General features: G+C 51.2%; 1 protein-coding gene and 1 pseudogene across 1 annotated transcript in view; one reads left to right on the top strand and one right to left on the bottom strand.

Annotated features, from left to right (window-relative positions):
- Positions 1 to 19,677, bottom strand: part of KCNN3 (potassium calcium-activated channel subfamily N member 3) — a 148,870-nt gene that overhangs the window by 8,596 nt on the left and 120,597 nt on the right. Inside the window, exons 5-8 of the mRNA XM_072946471.1 lie at positions 16,906 to 17,047; positions 10,058 to 10,168; positions 799 to 926; positions 34 to 103 (exon numbers count right to left, since the gene is read on the bottom strand). Coding sequence (XP_072802572.1) covers positions 34 to 103; positions 799 to 926; positions 10,058 to 10,168; positions 16,906 to 17,047 — 451 coding nt within the window. The remainder of the gene's footprint in view (positions 1 to 33; positions 104 to 798; positions 927 to 10,057; positions 10,169 to 16,905; positions 17,048 to 19,677) is intronic.
- LOC102528054 (large ribosomal subunit protein eL28-like) lies at positions 6,037 to 6,475 on the top strand (annotated as a pseudogene).

The following is a 19,677-nucleotide window of genomic DNA, read 5'->3' as shown; positions in this document are numbered from 1 at the left end:
CCCTTTACGAGGTCTTCAGGTTTTGCCACTCACCTTGGAAAGGTCCACGAGGGTGTTGGCTTGGTCGCTCAGCTTCCTCTGCTCCATCTTGACGCTCCTCAGTCTGTGGGAAAGAGTCGTAACAGCCGTACGCCTCAGTGCCTGCTAGGTTCAGCCCCACGAGCAGATTGCACCTCCACATCAGTTCGCCTGATTTTGGAACTTAGTACAACCAGGGACCTTGAGCATGGGTGACAACTAACCAGAATCAAAGGCTCGGCAGGCACACTCTTGTCCCCACGCCTGCTTGCCCTTGGTCACTTCTGTTCCCTCACCACTCCCAGATCATTTCCCCGCTTCCACACCTTTACCTAAGCTGTTCCATCTCAAATGCCCCACTCTCAGCCTTCCAGGTTCCCGAAACCTCCAGGTCAGAATAAATGTTTTCATCCTCTACTTTTAAAAATCCACTCTACTTTTAAAGACTTAGCTTATAGAAAGCACTGACCACAATTTGTTCTGCTTCAAGTTGTAGTGTGTGTGTGTGTGTGTGTGCGCAGAATGTGAGAGCCCTTAGAGGCTCTTACCTAATTTTTACTTTCCATAGCTGTCTGCCCAATGCTTGGCAGCGGCAGGTGCAGTAAATGAAGAAATAGACTGCCCTGGGTCCAGGCCACCCCCCACCCAGTGCCTGCTGAGTGCCACAGAATGGATTTCTTCTGCTCCTCTTAAGGATATGGGAAGATATTGATGGAGTTCTGGGGAACCCATCACTTCCAGTTTGGTCCTCTGGTGGCTGAGCTGCCCCGGCATACTCACTGGTGAATAGCTTGGAGGAACTTCCTCTGGTGTTTCCTGACTTTGGCGTGGTCAATCTTCTTTAGCAGCTTCGTGTGTTTATAGATTAGCCACGTTTCCCGAAGGACGTTGGCTGCAGCATTCTTGATCTGAGGGAAAGTAAATAAGGCAGGTTGCTGTCAGGTGAACATTCCCAGGTTCACACAGCATGTTTTTTGTGTTTGCTGATAGAGTCTACCTTATGAGGAGACGATTCTTTTCCCTGAATCAAATCAGGAACACTTAGAAAGGATGAATAAAATGCATCTCTTGTTAATCCTGTGTTGGATACAGTAGACCGGAGCCTGAAGTTGAGGGGTGTTTCCCATTTCTTCCTTGATCATTTCAGGACAGCCTCTCCACTGCGGTCACTGATGCTATATTTAGGCAGGCTGCATTACCGAGACCTGGAGGCCTGGGGCACCCTTTGAAAAGATAAATATGTACCACTGCTGCCCTTGGATGCAGAGTTCTACACTCTACCCGAGACTTCTATTTACTGCCCATGGTACATTTCTTGGATTCAGAGAGTAAACAGATTTCCTATCAGCTGGAGATTTAAAAAGCCCTCTTTGAGGAAAGGTCTTTCCCACCGAATGGAATTATAGGTAACAACCAGCCCCTTGTTTCCTCTCCCAAATGGCCAAAAACCTTTACACTGCAGTTTGACATGTAAATATAATGGGCACAAAACTGAAATAATTTCAAAGCAGTGTCTGAAAATCAGTGCAGACATGTCGGTGTGAAACCAGAGCTGCCTCTCTCCCAAGGCTGGCTTCTTCTCTGCACGGCAATCACACATTTCAACATATGACGCTGTCATCTGTTGACATGGAAACCGCTGATCTCACCCAGCTCACGACAGAGCTGAGACATATCAATGGCATCCAGATGGCAAGGGACAAAGTTTTAATCCAAACACAGACATCTTCAGCAATTAGTAACAAGAGCAAGAGGAAACATTTCTTATTAAGCACAAGCTAGACAGATTTTTGATGAACCGTTCCCATTTCTGTCAGCCATGCAAATTGGCACAGGCCCACAGGCCCGGGGCCTGGAAGTGAAGCAGGCCAGCCTAGTAGAAATCAGGTTACTAGCCAGAAAGGATTTTAATAAAATTGGAGAGGACAGACCTGCTTCTTCAGACTGACATCAACAGATGGGACGTTGTTAAAATACTGAGACGTGTGGGAAGGCCTCAGAAACATTGTTTTGCAGCCTGATAACTTGTGTGTGTATGTTTTAAAAATTTATTACTAAGGCTGGATTGTATTTTTCATCGGCGCTGAAGCAATGTTTTAAAAGAACAGCTAGGTCTTCTCAGAACTAGCTAAGCCACGTAAATATTGCTTTTTTGTCCAGTAAAAATGGCTTTAAATGATTTAATTGCCCACCTCTGGAACTTTCTTGCCTGAAAGGAAGCAGGTGGTGGTGAGTAGCAGCTGGAAATGGTGGGGGACCAGGTAGGAGGGGGGAGGCGGAGGAAGGGGTGGTCACGGGGGTTCTGTCCAGGGGCTGGAGTGGACATCAGCCTCCCGGCCAAAGAGGCAGCACAGAAGGGAAGGCTTTCTCTCTGCGGAGTGGAGGGAGAGGGCCACTTGGTACGTGATTTCTTCAGTTTTCCTAGGCACTTAGCCTCTAAGGAAAGCCTCACAGAAGTGCAGGAGGGAGAAGCCTGCTTTTAGGATGACTGGCAGAGCCCCAGTTACACCAGTCTCCTCTTTGGAATACTGAGAAAACCACAGAATGTCAATGCTGATGAACCTTTGACAATTGCCTCTGTCTTGATGTGCAGCAAACAAGTGAAATTGGAAAGCTTGCAGGTGAATCCCTGTTCTGCCAGTTTGGGAGGAAATGCTTCATTATCTATAAGACAGGAAAAATAAATCCTTACCTAAAGGGTTGCTATGAGGCCCAAAGGAGGCCATGACCATGCTGCTGACGGTGCTGGGGCTGACAGCGCACATTTACCGGGTGCCAGTTTGCCTACATGTACACTCATGTAATCATCACAGCCACCCTACCAGGCAGGTGCTAATATTAGCCCCATTTTACAGATGAGGAAACTGAGACCCAGACCCAGACCATAAAGTTATAAATGGCAAACTGAGTCAATGTGGATTTAAGAGTTCTCTAAATTACAGTGTACCAGAAAGACACTAGCCGTCATCATCTGGCCCAAACCTGCACTGAAAATATGAGGAAACAACGGCTTCAGAGACAGAATCCCACAGCTAGCTAATGGCCAAGTCAAGACAAGAGCCAGGTCCAAAAAGAACATAAGGGTTTCATGTGGTCTGAAGAAAGCTCTAAGTAGATATCATCTCTACACAAACAGAACTGTTTCCTGTTTTCCAGGATGAAGGAACTGGAAAGGACATTAGACTTGTTTTTAATCATCACGGCCGTCACTTAGCAATATGACAGAACAGGGAGTCTGGGTCCTGCACTTAACTTTAGCCCAAATATTAGGTACTAAAATTACAGCACAGCCTGGGTAGCTGAGCGAAGCAGCCACAGCATCTTTATGGGTTTGAACAGGAGGCCCCTGCGTTTTCAGGAAAGTGTCGTTAAACACAAGCCTTGGTGCTGACTCGGAATTAATCGCCAGCAAACAGCCCGGCACAAAGCTAAGTAGATCAATATCTGCAAGAGAAAAAGAAATAGGCTTTTAACTGCACTGTGCTTTCCCAGGTCGACAGTAAACGCTATTGTGACCAGGTTCTCCCTCCAATTCACCTGGCTGATGGCTTTGAGCATCACTGGGGCGGGAAGAGGTGGAGGTCGGGTGCCCCTTCTGGGAGCCACTGAGCTTCCGTGGGGCTCCCAAGCACAGTTCCCTGATGGGAACTTGGGTACCCTCTGAGCTCTCCTGGTGGGCAGGGGCACCACAGCCCAGAGATGCTCTTGGGGATTGAGGTTGGCAGTGGGATGGGTCAGGGAACTGGGAAGAACTGGGTAAAGTTGGCCACGATCTATAGGCTCAGGGGTGGTTAGAGGAAGGCCATTTGTGCGTGGAAGGCTGGCTGTTTCATCCCACAAACCCATAAGCTGATTGTTTTCTGAGGGTCCATTCATTCTCTACCAAAAAATTGTATGCTTTCACTCTGATGGGGGCCAGAGAATGGGCTCAGTCACCTGTGTACTTCAGAGTGGTCCCTAAGATGAATGGGCCTGGGCAGGAAAGTCATCCAACAAAGATTTTGCAAATCATACTGACAGCTAACATTCATGGAGTGCTTACTGTGTGCCAGGCTCTGTGCTAAACACTTTATGTTTACACTCTTCCATCAGCCCTCAGAAAAATCTCACAAGCGGATGAATTATCATCTCTGCCTTGGACCAGTTATGGAGACTCTCAGAGACTCAATTTTTTTGATTCCTTCCTTCCAAATACACTTACTGAGCCCCCAAGATGGGGCAAACACTGTTCTCGGCAGTAAGACTACAGGGACACACAAACCAACAGCATGCTTCCCTCTGGAGCTTCTACTCTTGTGCAGCCGGCACGCAGTCAGTGATGCAACATCAGGTGGTAAGTGCTTCAGAGACACGGCAGCACAGCAGGTGCTACAGCGATGCCAATGCTCCTGGTCTGTGAAATGGGACTGCGGCTGATGAAACGAGGATGCACTAAAGCACTCAGCACAGAGCCGGGCTGCACTGCCCCTCTGTATGCGGTAGCTTTATTGCTGTTCTTCCCCCCAGCAGATGTCAGCTTCTTCCCCCACCTCCAGCAAAAGAAAGCATAAACCAGAACACATATGTCTGTCCCTTGAGCTCTTGGCCATATTATCCACGTCAACCACTTGCTCTGGCCACCTCTCTGCCAGGGTAGCCTGCCTCTCGGTACTACGGGGAGCTGTTGCAGAGGAACATGCTGGGCAGGATGAGAGGCACCCTTCTCGTCCCCCACCCATGCCCTGGGAGAGCAATTCCAGGATCCCCACTGGTGGGGACCCCCCAGGGAAGAAATATTAGCATGTCCACGCTGTTGGCAGGAATTCTTCCCAGGGAAAGAGTTTTCGACCTGGAGGCTGGAGAGGGGGCAGGAAGGAAAGAAGGGGGGCCGATCAAGCCTGGCAGGTGGGTGCGACTTAAATAACTTCAAGAAGTTCCAGAGTTTGAATTCAGATTAATAAAGCTAAAGGGATGAGAAAATCGCAATCCGAGAAGCCTCGGGCCAGCCCCGCCTTCAGACACTGCACTGCAGGTGTCCCTTACACCCAGGGCCCGCCCGTCTTCCCCACCCTCATCCCCACAGACTCCCTGCTGGCCCCGGTGGCTGTCATCTCTTCAGACTCCCTGCTTATATCCTCTCTCCTTCCCTCGTCTGTCCAATCCCAGAGCCCATTCTCAGGCTTCTCGCCCGCTTCACCCGGAAGCCCTCACCAAACACTTAGAAATGGGGGCTGCACCGCTGTGGCTGGCAGGACACTGGGGCAGGGAGCAGGGAGGGATGTCCTCCTGTGGTTCAGAGCTGGCATTTGTAGCTCTTTCCCCAAAGCAACATAGTAATGAATCACAGCTAATTCTATCATGCTATTATCAGCTTGTTTGGAGGTAAACTGGCCTTTCTCTCCAGCAGGCCTGGGACCCTAACCACTATTCTGAGTTCCAGGGAACTGACTGTTCTGGAAAACCCACTGGGTTATGGCAGGAGAGCTTCCTGGCAGCCTGAGAACAAACGGCAGCCCTGGCTGGGACCCAGCTCGCTGCATATGGCTGGGGGCCCGCCCTTGCCCATCGCTGGGCCTGAGAGGCTCATCCTTAAGAATCCTTCCAGCTCAAAACTCAGTGTTGCTATGGCTATTGTCAAAGACAAACTATACACACTCTGTCTAGGACAGAACTTTCATGGGTGATATAATTTATAATCCCCTTCTGGGGAGAATTAGCATTCCTGATAACTGCTTGACTGATTATCTGATAAATTTTTAGAAAATTAAGATGGGTTCTGGGAATCCACTCACAGGTCCAACCAGGTGCCAGTTAGGGGTCTAGTGTCCTTTATCCAGACCTTCTGCACCCTGTATAACAATGACTACCCTTGTCTTTTCCTATAAAAGACCTCTTCTGTGAGTAAATCTTTGAATTAACTTGCTGGGGAAAAAAAGTTTTTTTTCCCAGCAGGGTTGTGATAAAACTTTGACACATGTTCATAATTAGTTTTCTTTACTCTTTCTGTCTCTGGCCGCTGGAAAGAAAGGAGTTGCCACCATGTCCGCGCATCTGCAATGATGGTCATGCGGAACTGCTTCAGCGTCTTGATCAAGAGGAGCAAGCAGACGTACAGCACCGAACCAATAACCTGAAGGCCCGCATCTCCTCCCACTACAGTGGGCGGATCCACTGCAAGACTGTGGGCGTGGGGCCAGTGGCCGATGGCAAAGGTGTCATGGTGGTGATGAAACGGAGATCCAGCCAGCGAAAGCCAGCCACTTCCTACGTTTGGACCATCATCAACAAAAACGTGCGGGCCACCCTCAGCAGCATCTGTCACATGATCTGAAAGAAAAGTACTGCCAAGATCTGCGCATGGCTGCCATCCACAGAGCCAGCGCCATCCTGCGCAGCCAGAAGCCTGTGATGGTGAAGGGGAAGCAGACCCGCCCCACCAAGAGCTCCTGAGCACTCCCTTCCCAGAGCAATAAAGATGTCAGCCGACAAAAAAACAAAAAAAAAAAAGAAAGTTTTCTTTAGCACTGATGAGTCCTGGGGGGTTACTAAAAGTTTTTGAGCAGGATGGTGATATGTTCAGAGTTAAGTCTTAGAGTCTAAAGAGATTCACAAGGAAGCAAAGTACAGGATGACTCAGGTAAGGGAGGCCCAAGAGAGATGAGGAGGTAGCAGGAAACTGTGATGGGGGTGCAAGACTGAGACGGTGGCTTGAAGGATGGTGGGGCAGAGGGCCTGGAGAGGCTGGCATGCATGAACAGCCGTGGCCAGGTCAAATCAGACTCTGAAGCTGCTCATCCCCCTGTGGGGACCAGGGCAGAGAGGAGTTGGAGATGCTGCTAAGATGTCAAGCCTGGAGACTGGAAGGATGGTGATGCCATCAGGTGACCAGGGAAGTCAGGAGAAGGCACTCACGTTGGGGAGACATGGTTTGGTTTTGGTCTCACTCATTGACTTCATGGGGCAAGGTGCTTGGATGAAATATTTGAGGCAAGAGCCCATCATGGCAAGGATGAGACATGGTCCTTAGCCAGGGGCACATACACATACCATGGTGCTGCCTGCAGGCTTGACAGGGAGAGTAGGTGTGGCAAACAGAACATCTTTCGTGGTGCCGTTGAAACCAAGTGTGTCCATGGGCAGCTACCTTGTCCTTTAGAAAGGAGAGGTGCTCTCTGAGGGCAGAGACCATCTCTTACCCATCTTGGTGTCCTCAGAACACCAGGTACAGCATCCAGCAGGGGATCCCTGTGATAGGTATGTTTAGTCACATAGAGTGGAGAGATGGGGATGTGTAGCATTGAGTGGGCGAAAAGATAGGATCTTTTTTATAGTCTCTCTGTGTGTCATCTACGTATATGTTATCTAGTAGCCTAGAGGTTTGCAATAAATTGTAATTCTAGATTAACAACGGCAGTAACACTGCAAAGTCAGTGTGGGAAGATCTGATTGCATTAAGTGCACAGATGATGTTGCCACCAGGGTTGACAAGTTATACAAGAGAAAGAAGAAAAGCCATGCGATTCAGGAAAAGCAGAAACTGAGTCCTGACCCTGTGTGACCAGACTTCTGCCCCACCCCTACCCCTGCCTCCCTGGCAAATAAATAAAAATGGTGGGGCTCTAATGGTAAAGGCTGGACTGAAACCTTTATGTCAAGGCAGGCAGAATGAATAAACACTAGAACAACTTGAGTATTTTTGTGATTAATAGGTTACAATTCCTCTTTTCTGGTTTTTGGCTTAGATGTTTGAAGAATTAAGGTCGCATGTACTTGTAAGAGATGGCTTTTATCTGTTAAATCTGCTAATTGCCCTCTCCTGACAGGTTTGCAATTATGCCACAATCAGCGCCTCCAGCGATTGGCTCTTCCTCTGTGAATTCACTGAGATCTTATGAATAGACTGAGCTTAGCGTCGGTTTGACCCATGAGACGCTCCAGCTGGACACACTGGGCTGTTTGGAGAGGACACAGGATGGATGAGGCAGCACCAGGGGAAGAAGGGTGGGCTTCTCTGAGGCCAGGTCAAAGGGAGCTGAAGCCAGAGCAGGCCCAGCACCGCGCCTTTCAATGACGGTTATGGAAAAGAACCTTTCAAAGTCCCAGCCCTGCAAGCTTTGAGAATCCTTTCTCTGTAAGAACCATCTCTTTCGTGTTGTTTGTTTTTTTGGGAAAAGATACGAGACATTAAAGGGACATTTCAACAGATTTAAGTGTTCTCAGAAAAGTGAGATGTTATTTGATTAAAAAGGTGACTTGTACTCACGGATGCACAATAAATATTTGTTGGTTTCATTTTCGGTCCTACTTTTCAAAAAGTAAGCGGATCTGAGGAGGATTTTAGAGAATTATTTTTGAAAGATTGAAATTAGCAACCACAATCTCATCTCCTTCTACAATTATAGTGCAGGGAAATTGTTTATTTTCCTGTCATAGGAGGGAGCTGGCTTTCCTCAGCTTTATTTTCCTCTAGTGTCTGATTCATGGAGTGAAAAATGGAGAGGACAAAGGAATAACATGAAATACAAAGCATATCCCTGGTTGCAAAAGCAAACCAGAATAAACAGAGACCATTGATATCTCTGCTCTAAAAAAGAGCTTCTGAGCAGGTTTTGGAGGGCAAACTCCCTTGCTCCTGACTCCTGCACTAAATTATTCTGGGAGAATAGATGCAAATATATTTGCATTTAGGTTCCACCAACTTTGGTAAATTTGCTCCAACCCGAGCATGCTTATCAGGGGGCTGAGGGAAAGCAGCTGGGTTACAGGGTTTGGGGTGAACCCGGCCGGCTCACCCACGGGCACAGCCGTCAACCCTGCCGTCTTGACGCTACAAGTCACATTTCCTTTAGTACATCGGACAGCGCGGGGCCACGATGTACCGTATACAACCATCTGTATGTCAACAACAGAAGCGTATTGGCCTGCATCCTTTCTTGTCAACATCTGTGGAGGCTCTTTAAAGAGCCCAGTACGTGTAATCAAAGACCAAACAATCAAGCACCATAAATAATTCTGCAGAGAAACTGGAGAGGCCTTGGCAGCTTCTCCACCCCCCTCGGCCTCCCTCTGAGCTCACACCCTGTCACACTCCCTCCTTCTTTTCTTCTCCCTTCCTGCCTTTGTCTCCATTTCCGACACATTTTTACTGCACCGCAACATTCATCACTGACGTTTCTCCAGCTTTCAAAAACCCCAATCAAAATGTGGTTGCTCGTAGGTCTCCTAACCCACTTTAGTCCTAAATGAGGAAGACTTGCTCTGGCGGCCACGACCCCAGCACAGGGTCCCGCTTCTCTCTCATTTTGGAAAGAGGAGAGTTTTGCAGGAACTCATATTACTGACCCTCGTTCAGCCTGCAGCTCTAAAGAATTTTCCATAAAAGCTGTCATTAAATAAACAGCTCCTGCCTCGCTCATTTGGCCCGCTGTTATCCTGGAAGGCGCATTTCTGTCTCTTCTAAATGGGCCTTTTCTTCTCTGACAATTCAGTGGGAAGTCAGACTTTTTGCAGCTAAACGATCTCCCCAATCCTGCTTATATTCAGTTTTTCACCCTCCTTAATACCTTCATCAGGGTACAGGGAGAAATATTATTTGGAAAACCTGAAAGGGGAAGATTGGTTGATGACATTTGGAGGGACATTATTTAGGAGTGATCATCTGTAATGATTTTTTTTATAAGGACTGGACTTAAATAACATTTCCAATATCATTTTTTAAGACTTTCCACTGCTCCGCCTAATGAGAATCATGAAAATATTTGAGCATAAACAGAAACGCCTCATGCTGGGTGATTTACTCGGCACCGTTTGGCAAGGGGGCGGGGTACTTCATTGTATGCTATAGATTTCATTATCAGGAAAATTATTTGGTTGCCTGAACCACATATAGTAATTTAGGAGCAGACAGGAGCCTGGGCATCGGGAGACTGTGGCAGTTTTGTGCCAGCTGTGTGCATGTGTCCGGGGCTCCCTCAGCCCTCCTGACCTGTCATGGCTGCTTTCTGACCACCTCCCATGTGGGCTTATGTCCCCCCGTAAACCGTGGGCAGTGGAGTTTTACCCGTTTGGTGAGCTGAGTGTCCATCATGAAGTTGTGAACGTGCTTCTCCGCTTTGGTGAGTTCCAGCTTTCGGGCCACCACGGCCACCACGAGGGCAGTGCAGCCTGCACCCTGTGGGGGGACAGCAAGAGGGCCAGAGGAGAGAGCATGTCATTAAGAGGCAGGGCTCAGGCAGAAGGCTCAGTGCGCCCCGCGTCTGCTGTGGGGTTCCCGGGAGCGGAGTGGGGACCTGAGCTCGCTGGCTGGTCAAGGCCACGCCACAAAACCCATCGGGGCCCTGATTCCCGGCCCTGCACAGCGGCCTACAGCGCCCTTGGCTTAGCTGCGGAGCTGTGTCCGGGAGACTGAGTCACTACAGAACAGGCCAGTTCTGATGGGGGCAGGATACTGGAGGGGGCTGCGGCTTGGGGGGAATGTAAAACAACAGACATCCCTTGGTCACCTGCCAGGCTGTGCAGGGAAGAAGGAAGGTCCGGCACACGCACGCCCCGCTCTCCCTCATGCACATCCCAGCCCCGCTGCCAGATCCCGAGCAGGGGGCCAGGAGGAAAGAAAGCCATGCAGTATGGATGGAACACCTGCTGGTTGTAAAGAGTTTTCCTGAAAACAATCTAATGAAGAGGCAAAACATTTGCCCCTAAGTCCGCTTCCCAGCGGAACACTGGTCGGCAGGAGTCTGCCTGTTCCTCGGCTGGGCCTTTTTACCTGGAAGTCTAGGCTATGACTCAGCACAAGAAATCAGTTTCTTCCTGCTTTCACCAGGAGGCTCAGGAAGTCACCATCTTGCAGAGATTTTAAAGACAACACCATGCCTGCCTCAAACCAGTGCTTTAAGGGAACAAGCAAAAGGCCCCCAGTATTTTCCAGAGCAGCATTCCTGTTCTGCTCAGGTAGGTCAGTTCTAGCGGGTGGGGGGAGGGGGGAGGCGGAGTGAAAGAAGCAGGTTACACAGCACTCTCTCTCCCCTAATCTTCTGGGTGCTGAGAAATGAGCAGAAAGAGGCTCATCCCAATATCCTCCTGAAGGACTTTCAAGTCCTCTTCACTGACCAGCCTGTGCCTGGGCTGTGAGGGGGTGGGGTGTAGGGGAGATGGCAGTGGAGGGAATGCTGCAGTGAGGGGCAGTGAGAGAAATCCACTTGTCCCCGATTCTTCTGCAGGCAGCAGACATGAGCCACGCCCCCGCCCCGGTCCTTGGACCAGAGCATGCCCTCCCCAGCGTGCTCTTCTTGCACACGGACCCCTGGGCTGCCCTGACCTCCACTCATGGAGGGAGACGATGCACTCAGAGAAGTCAGTGCTTTGATCCTCGAGATGCCAAACAGTAATTCCAGTTGCCACAGAGCTCAGTTTAGCAATTGAGGTTCCAGGGTTGAAGGAATCCATCCATAATGTTTGGGGCTCACCAGGTCTAACAGTGTGTGTGGGAAAGAGTAAAGGATGTTTTGAAAGGTACTGTAGCCTGTACCAGCATCGGCAGGAAGGCATATGGCAAATCAACCCCCTGCTCTCTCCTCCATCATCTCTTTCTTTCCTTTTCCACAGGTTGGCAGAGGCTGGCCGGCACGGGGTTTTGGCATGACCGAAGCTGGCAATGCTGTCCCCTAGCTTTCCACAAGGCTTCCCATGAAAACAACCTCGTGTTTCTTGGTACATTTCGTCACTTGGTCAGCCACCCATTTCCAGCACAACAAGCTGAAAAGGACAGAGTCCGTGTGAACTTTCCTTTTCTGACCTCATTTTCCTTTCTTGTTCAGGGACGGCCCTGTTTTCTTGGCACCTGTGACCTGCCGGAGACTCTGTGCCCAGTTTTCAAAGGATGTGTTCGGGCAGTTGGACAGCCTGGTCTGTAGGTGTCATCAGTTTAGCCAGGCCTCCAAAAGCAAAAAATAACTTAAAAAGAAGCTGTTCTAGAGGGAAGATGTGTGTTCCATTTCCCCTCAACCAGACCGAGTATATTCCTTCTCTTTTGTATGGAGTTCCAGAAGTACCCTGGGCTGAGAGCCCCAAAAGAGGGATATGTCATAGTGTGAAGAATGGAGCATCGGATGGAGAGGGTTCTTCCCAGGCTCCAGCCTCCCTCACCTCCCTGGGTCCAGGGAAACTACTTAAATCACCCCGAGAGCTGGGAGGGTGGGCAGGATCAGCTTGAAGGAGTCTCCATGCTCAGCACGCCACTGGGGGAGTCTCATTAAAACAATCAACCATCCACAATCCCGAATTCCCAGGGTCTAGATGGATTGCTCCGTGGTTCTTACCACTGAAAGCAGGTGGACTCCAATGGGAAGCTCGCGTGTTTTACCTGAGGAACCGTCTGTCTCTCATGATTCAGACACACTTCTGCAGGGAGGCAGGAGGGTGGGCTTGAAGACATTTCCTAGTTTCTTTCAACTTAAAGATGTCAAGACTCCTTTATTAGGGATGTTCCTCTGAAGAATGCTTGGTTCTTAACCCCTAATTCTAAGTTGAATAGAGAGCAGTGGATACTTTCAACTTGATTTTTCTTTTAGAAAACCGGTCCTCTGGATGGATTAGGGAAGTAGCCAATAATGAAGCCTAATCTGGTCGTTCCCATTAAGAGGCAACCTTGTTAACGATGGGGTCAGACGTTAGCAACCTTCCGAAAGTGGGCAGGTGCTAAAATCCAGACTGGTCCTCTCCGCTGTGTGTGTGTGTGTGTGTGTGTGTGAGAGAGAGAGAGAGAGGGTGGAGGGGGGAGATGGAGGAAGGGAAGGGAGGGAAAGGAAGAGGGGAGATGCAGAGAGAGAGCCAGAGCAGAGACCGAGACAGGGAACACGTTGCAATGCCCCCTCAGCAGTGTGAGACAGACAGGGAAAGAGGACAGGAGGGAGCACGGGAGTAGGAAAAAAGGATGGCTGATGGGATTGAGAGGATGGCAGGAAAAACAAGGAGCACCTGAGCCTTGAGTCAGACGTTAATGGTGGACTTCGGCTCAGGAGAGGAAAGAAAGAAGTACCATCGAAACCCCCTCCTCCCATGGCGTCCACCTTTAAGTGGTGTCGCGATCACCTGCGCCCCTTTGGGGATGACGGGCCCTGTTACTTAGATGAGCTTACAGTCTGACAGCAGCACGTAAGCCGTTTGGGAATGCTTGTGTGGTGTGGCAGTGATGCGGGCTGGTTTGAAAAGACAAGTTGCCAAGGACTTGGCTGGTCTGGGGGTGTGAGAGCTCATGCTGTCCTCGCTGTCCTCGTGTGGAATCTCAGAAACGGCTGGTGGGCAGAGGGGGCGTGTGAGGAGAGGACGGAGTGGGACGGAAGAGAGGAAGCAGCTGCTGGTACGACTTCCATGGGGTCAGATGGTGGAGCAAATCCATGACTCAGACTTCTGCCTTCAGTCGTGCCAAGTCCTGAATCACAGTTGACACCAACTGGATTCCCTGGGTCTTCTCTGTCCAATGCGATTTCCATGGGACGGTGACGGGAGGGAGGGGTCCACCTCTAACGAGGTCACACTTTCCAAGGTACACGACGAGCAGCAGCACAGGAGGGAACGGAGAAAGGAGTGGCTGGCGTGGTGTGAACATACCGAACTCATCTATAGATTTGGACCCTAATCAGAGACCCGGTCTCCTCCACACCGGTCCTCCTCCTTCTTGTGTCCAAGAGACATTTTCCAGCTGGAAAACCTTAGAATCTTGTAAAACAAGTGTCCCAGGGGGAAAAGTATGAGGTGTTCTTAACTAAAGAAGCATGAAATAAAATAAAACATAAATGAAAGTGACAAATGGAGGAGGGAAGCCTGGAGGATTTACAGTTGGATTCTGTTTCTGCAACAGATTCCATGTAACCACTAAAATAACATCAATTGGTTTGAAACCAAGGTGTTTCAGGGAGAAGCTCATCTTCTAAAACTGACATTAAGCAGATGTCTTGCTGAGCCCTCCTTTTCCCTCCTCCCGAAATGACTCAATTCGCGCTACCTTTTACTTCATCATCCTTTTCCTTTGACAGTTCAAAGAAGCATCTCTCATGAAGCCTTGGGGGGAAAGCTCAGTGTCCCCAGCAGATAGCTTGGAAGCTCTTGTCTCTTTGTCCCCAACTCATGAAGGGTCCACAGAGTGAGTCCCGCTTTAGAAGACGGCTCCGTTAAAATGAGTTTCCTACCAAGCAGTCTTGGGGGGCCCAAACGTCTTCCAGATGCCTGCCAAACCCAGAAGCCTTCAAAGGCCCATTGTGCATATTAAATACTGTCAGCTTTCCCTCTGCCTTGTAAGTGTCATCATAAAATTCTTTATGGCACGATGCTGGACTTTGATATATCTGCCTTTGTGGGTGAAATCTCTCAGACACACCAGGCCTGTGCCAACAATGTCAGGTTGTTCAGACAATTATATACCCTGCTTAATGGTTGATAATTACACCGTTACTGGGATTGCCAAGAGAAAACAATGATTAAGACTATTTACAGCCCGCACACACAAATCCTTCTTTTCCCTTCCCCTTCCCGAGCAGGCCTTGCCTTGGCCTGCGCAGTGTCCATGGCAACCAAACAGGAAGCCCTACCTTGAATCAAGGCACTTGCAATAATAATCTGGAGACAGACAGTGTGGGGAGGCTGGGGGGAGGGGAGGAAGGGATTCTCAGCCACGGGAAACCCTTGAAAAGGAGTGACTCAGCTAGAAAAGTCATGTTTGTTAGAAAAATGCCACCGGGGCTCCTCACTGCAGCTGTCCCCAGAGGGAGGCAACTGACTTTAATTTGGGTAAAAACACTCCAGCGAGCGGAGGAAAGCTCCCTGCCCCTGTGTGCAGATAGCTACCTATGTATGCAGGAGGGTTTGAGCAAAAGGAGAAGATGAAAGGCATGTGCTGTATTTTCAATATAGGAGGTGTGTATCGGTTCCTCCACACCCGTTAGTTCTCGCCACTTTGATCACACCTCTCTCTACAAGGAAAAAACACCCCCTTCCAAGGCGCTGCGGTAGCCCTAGGAGCAAAAGGGGTGCTGAAGGCCACACCCCAGGGAGAAGGCAGGGAGGGGCCCGGGGTCCTGTCCCCATGCCCGGCTGTGTCAGAGTAGAAGCCGGGAGAGGCGGGAGGGAGGGAACCAGGGACGTGGCGGAGATGGGCCCGCTCCTTGGATGGGGCACAGCTCCGTGCTGAGACAGAGAATGGCTGGTATTTAAAAATAACGGAGGCTCCCAGCAGGGCCATCCACCTATTGGCAGCCCGGCTCTGGGCCGGGGCCTGGCTGAGAGCTGGTTCTGAGGCAAAAAGCTCAGGCCCCAGGAGCGGCTGTGAGACAGGAAAGCTTTGGCCTTCGGGTGGCATTTCATTCCTTTCTGGAAGGAAGAATGGTTCCCTGGTTTCCTGGTGACCGCTGGAGCTGTGCCAGACAGACTCCTACTAGCTGAGGGGAGGCATTTGTTCTGAGGCCTTACACTTACCCATGCTTTATCCCAGCCTGGCGCTAAGCCTTTCGTCATTAACTGCTGCTGAGGACGGCCTGCTAATGGGCGCCTGCTCTGGATTTCAGTCGGAAGGGGAGAGGACTGTGTCCAGTGGTGATGCGGCAGCCCTGGACCCCTCCTGCTCACCAGCCCCACTGCCCCGGGCCTCTGACCCCCTGGCTTCCTCTGCTCTGAGCGGCCCGGCTGCCTTGTCACCCAGATCAGCCCCAGCAGGCCACCAGGCTGTGTGGAGCGGGAGTGCGGCAGCCACCACCCCCGACAAGGAGGACACACGGGCTTAGGTGCGTGCCTCTTCTCTGAGCCTGTTTCCTCTTCTGAAAAGAGGACCCTGTGCGTTCACTCTGGGCTCTGGGGAAGGAGGTCGAGGAGCAGGGCTGCCTGTCCTGGTCGGAAAGGAGCCCTCATCACCTGGCCAGTGAAGGAGCAGTGGGGACGGGGGCGCCGAGGAATCGCCAGCACTGCTCGGCCAGAGCAGCTCCTCGTTGCCAACGGAGCATATTAACATAAAGCACTGCAATCCATCCTCATCACCAGCTAGTGAGGAGGGCGGGGAGGGCGGGGCGGGCCTCCCACCCACACTGTGTACTAGAGAATGCTGAGGTCCAATAGGCTAAGTGTCCTGCCCAGCGTCCACAGTGAGGACCAGCAGTGGGAATTCAGACTCCGCTCTGACTCCTGACTCCCTCCCATATGCTGTGACAGTCTTGTGTGTTGGGGTGGGGGTGGCAGGGTGATGGGTGGGAGAAATACACCTTGAAAGGACGCAGCACAGCTTCTGGGCACCTGGGGAGAGATGGGGATGGAGTCATGGGCCAGCCGGTCACAAGCACTGGGAGGGGGCAGGTACACAGAATCTGGCACTGCCACATTTGGATGTGGAAGCCAAAGTCTGGGGAAGTCAAGAGCTGGCCCAGGGCCATATCATCAAACCAGGACAAAACCAGTGGCCAGCCCAGGCCAGGACATAGGCCTCTTACGGCCAGCTCAGTGGCCTCTCCCTGGTCCCTGCCTCCCTGAGTTCTGGCTAAACATTATTAGATGTGGTGCCAGGGTCTGTGCGACCCAGGGGACAGGAAAGAGGACAGTGAACCACAAGCCCTGATGCTCAGGGCAAACTGGACGGTCGGGTGGTGGATGGGAGTGGAGGGCCAGTCCATTTCTTGGGGGCTGTGAATTGGCCATTCGCCGTCAGGAACCAGGACCTATTCCTAGCTTCGGAAAAGAAATGGAAAAGCGAGAAGCCATGCAGATTTCACGCCTTCCTTCCTACGTGCAGGGACACGCATACTGGCCTACTGACCAGCAGCTGGCCCCACGCCCGGACAAGGGAGTCCCCTCTGTGCTCACCAGCAAGGGCACTGCTCCGGGCAGCATTCGGAGGGAGGGGAAGGGTAATGGGCGGAGGCAGGTACTCACCATGATGCCCGTGAGGAGACAGACACCTTTTCCACAGTATGTGTGGGGCACCATATCCCCATAACCAATGGAAAGGAATGTGATAGAGATGAGCCACATGGCACCCAGAAAGTTACTAGTTACGTCCTGCTGGTCATGGTACCTGCCGGGGGAAGACAGGCATTAGTCAGTGGAACCACCACACCCAGGAGTAAAGGCTCTGGGCAAACCTGGACAGAGAAGGAAACCTGGACAGAGGAATGTGATCTTTTGCTGAGGTGGAGACAGCAACGATGGTGGCACACCGATCTCTCCAGGAGATCGAAGCTGCCGCGACTCTGCCCACCAGGTCCTGCTGGCAGCTCTTCGTCCGACCCCGCAACCCCCCACCATGAGCTTGGTCCCAGTGGTAAAATGTTTTGTCATGATTGGCACCATATTGTAGACGTCCTTTTGGTAAAATAGCTTTGGATGAAATCACGCAGTAATAAAATTTAGATTTTCCCTTCCAAGCTGACAGTCTAAATGTACGTGGATGTGATTAATCTGAAATCACAAGCTCCTGAACAGGGGAAATGTCAAAAAAAAATCACCAAACACATTTAGCAATTTCCCGTAAGAAGGCTGATGGAATCCAAAGACTGGCTCCTCCCAGGTGTCTGCAGGAAGGCTGAGGCAGCCAGGGCTCTCTGGGAGCTGTTTCCAGGGGATGCTTGAGGGTCTCCGCCGAGGGATGGCCCCCTCTTCTGAGCTGGATGGAGGCTCGTGGCTGTCCCGCCCTGGGAGAACCAGCTGGAAACACATCACCACCATTCCGTCTGCCCGATGCCCGTTCCACCCCATCCTTTCCCTCCCTTCCCTCATCCCCAAACTCCAAGGTCCACTGTGTGCCAGGCTCCGTGCCAAGCACTGAAATAGAAAAATGAACAGGATACAGCCCCTGGCCTTCAGGTTCCCAGCCCAGGGAGGGGTCCTTTGAGGATGCAGACATTTGCGAAAGAGTCAATAAGTGGGTGGATAAGGCTCCTGGAGGACAGGAAGGAAAGGACGATGACCTTGACCCAAATGGAGGAGGGCTGGTCAGAGGCTTGAGTTTTCCAGGCAGGCCAGAGGGGAGGCTGTTCCAGAGGGAAGGCCCTTATGAAAACCCAGGGCCCAGCTTGAGTGCAGCCGGTGGCCTGGCTGCACCTGGGGTGGCCGGGCAGGTGAAGGTGTGTCCTTTCTCAAAATGTTCTCTACCAGAAGCAGTCTGAGTGACACATGATGGACTCTGCATTTTACCCTGCAGGGACATCACTACTTGATAAAATCTCCCCATCAGCGTCTTGGAGGCCACTGGATGGGAAAGATAAGACGGGGCCGGGGAGACAGAACCATCCTGGTTGGATAGAGCAGAAAGCCATTTAGGAACCTGAAGCCACAGAACTGAGTTACCGATCAGCTTACATGAATTAATGCACATGACATGCTTGGGATGGGGTCTGGCACAAAGAGGCCCCAGATAGTATTAGCTGCTACTGTCAGTTCTCGCTACGCCCCCTGCAGGGTCTGGTGTCCAGCAGGCACTTGGCAAATATTGCTTTTCTTTTCCTTACACCCCCACCCCCAGGTCAGGTGTGCAGGAAAGGCTACAGGTACAGGTGCACCTGGGGATGAGCCTAAAAGGAGGCAGAAGGCTGCTAGTCAGAAAGGAGGTGGAGGGCGCGGGAGCAGGGAACATCACGGACACAGTGTGATGGGTACTGTTCATCGACTCTTACTGTATCAGTACCACCTACCCCAGGGCTAGCACTTTGTACACAGATACTCTAGTTCTCACAACATCCTGTGAAGGATTTTTATAGGCAAGCAACTGGAAGCAAAGAGACCTTGAGTGACTTGCCCAGAGACACACAGGAAGTAGCCAAAGCAAAGCCCATGCTCTTTCGCTATTCCACTCAGCATCAGAGAGGTGGAAGCGACTGCTGTGTGCCTTGGGGGATGATGAAGAAGTTTCAGAAAGAGGAGGGCTCCTGGGCTCCAGGAGCAGGTGATGAGGTAGCTTTGGAGACCAAGGGTCTGATTTTTGGAAGGCCCTGAATTCTAGGATAAGAGGTTTGTATTTGGTCTTAGAGGACTTGGAAGTAATTCTAGGTTCTTGAGCTGATGAATGACAAGATGACACAGCCCACTGGGAAGAGAGGTCTGCAGGTGGTGAGAAGGATGTTTAAAAAGATGCAACACACCGGTGGGGGAGCCAGACAGGAAGGAAATGAGCAAAGCCAGAGGTAGGTGCCGGCAGCAGCCTTCATCGCCCACCTCAGCCTGGTCCTAGCAGATCCCCATGAGCACATCATTGGTGGGCCATTCAGCCCCAACTTGAGTCGTCTACCAGCAACCAGAGGGGGCGGCATTGGCCTTTCCCGGCTGTCTACACAAGAGCATGCATGCCTGGAATTCCAGTGGGATCTGAAGAGCAAACACTCCCTCCCCAAAGCTCTGCTGGTGGGATTTCTTACCTGCCCTCTCCTTCATGCTTTGCTTGCACCCCAGTGACGCTCTGCTGCTACCCCAAGGCCACTCTGGCTGCCTGCTCCTTCCAGCTGGCGTCACCTTCCCAGGGCTGGGCCTGTGTCTGCTCATCTGGCCACACTGCAGCAGTATAGGCTGGCAGTGCCCAGATCTGATCCCCAAGATGGAGTGTGCCCTGCCCCAGGGCACCAGCCCCATCCCAGGTCTGACGTGGTCTTGGACGGGCAGCCACCCTCCTGTCCCATTCCTCACAGCCCTGGGGTTCTGCCGGGCCTTCAGTCC

This window comes from Vicugna pacos, chromosome 21, assembly GCF_048564905.1.
Source record: "Vicugna pacos chromosome 21, VicPac4, whole genome shotgun sequence".
Classification (NCBI taxonomy): Eukaryota; Metazoa; Chordata; class Mammalia; order Artiodactyla; family Camelidae; genus Vicugna; species Vicugna pacos.
Note: the sequence above shows the minus strand (reverse complement) of the source record. Positions and strands in the feature narration are given on the sequence as shown.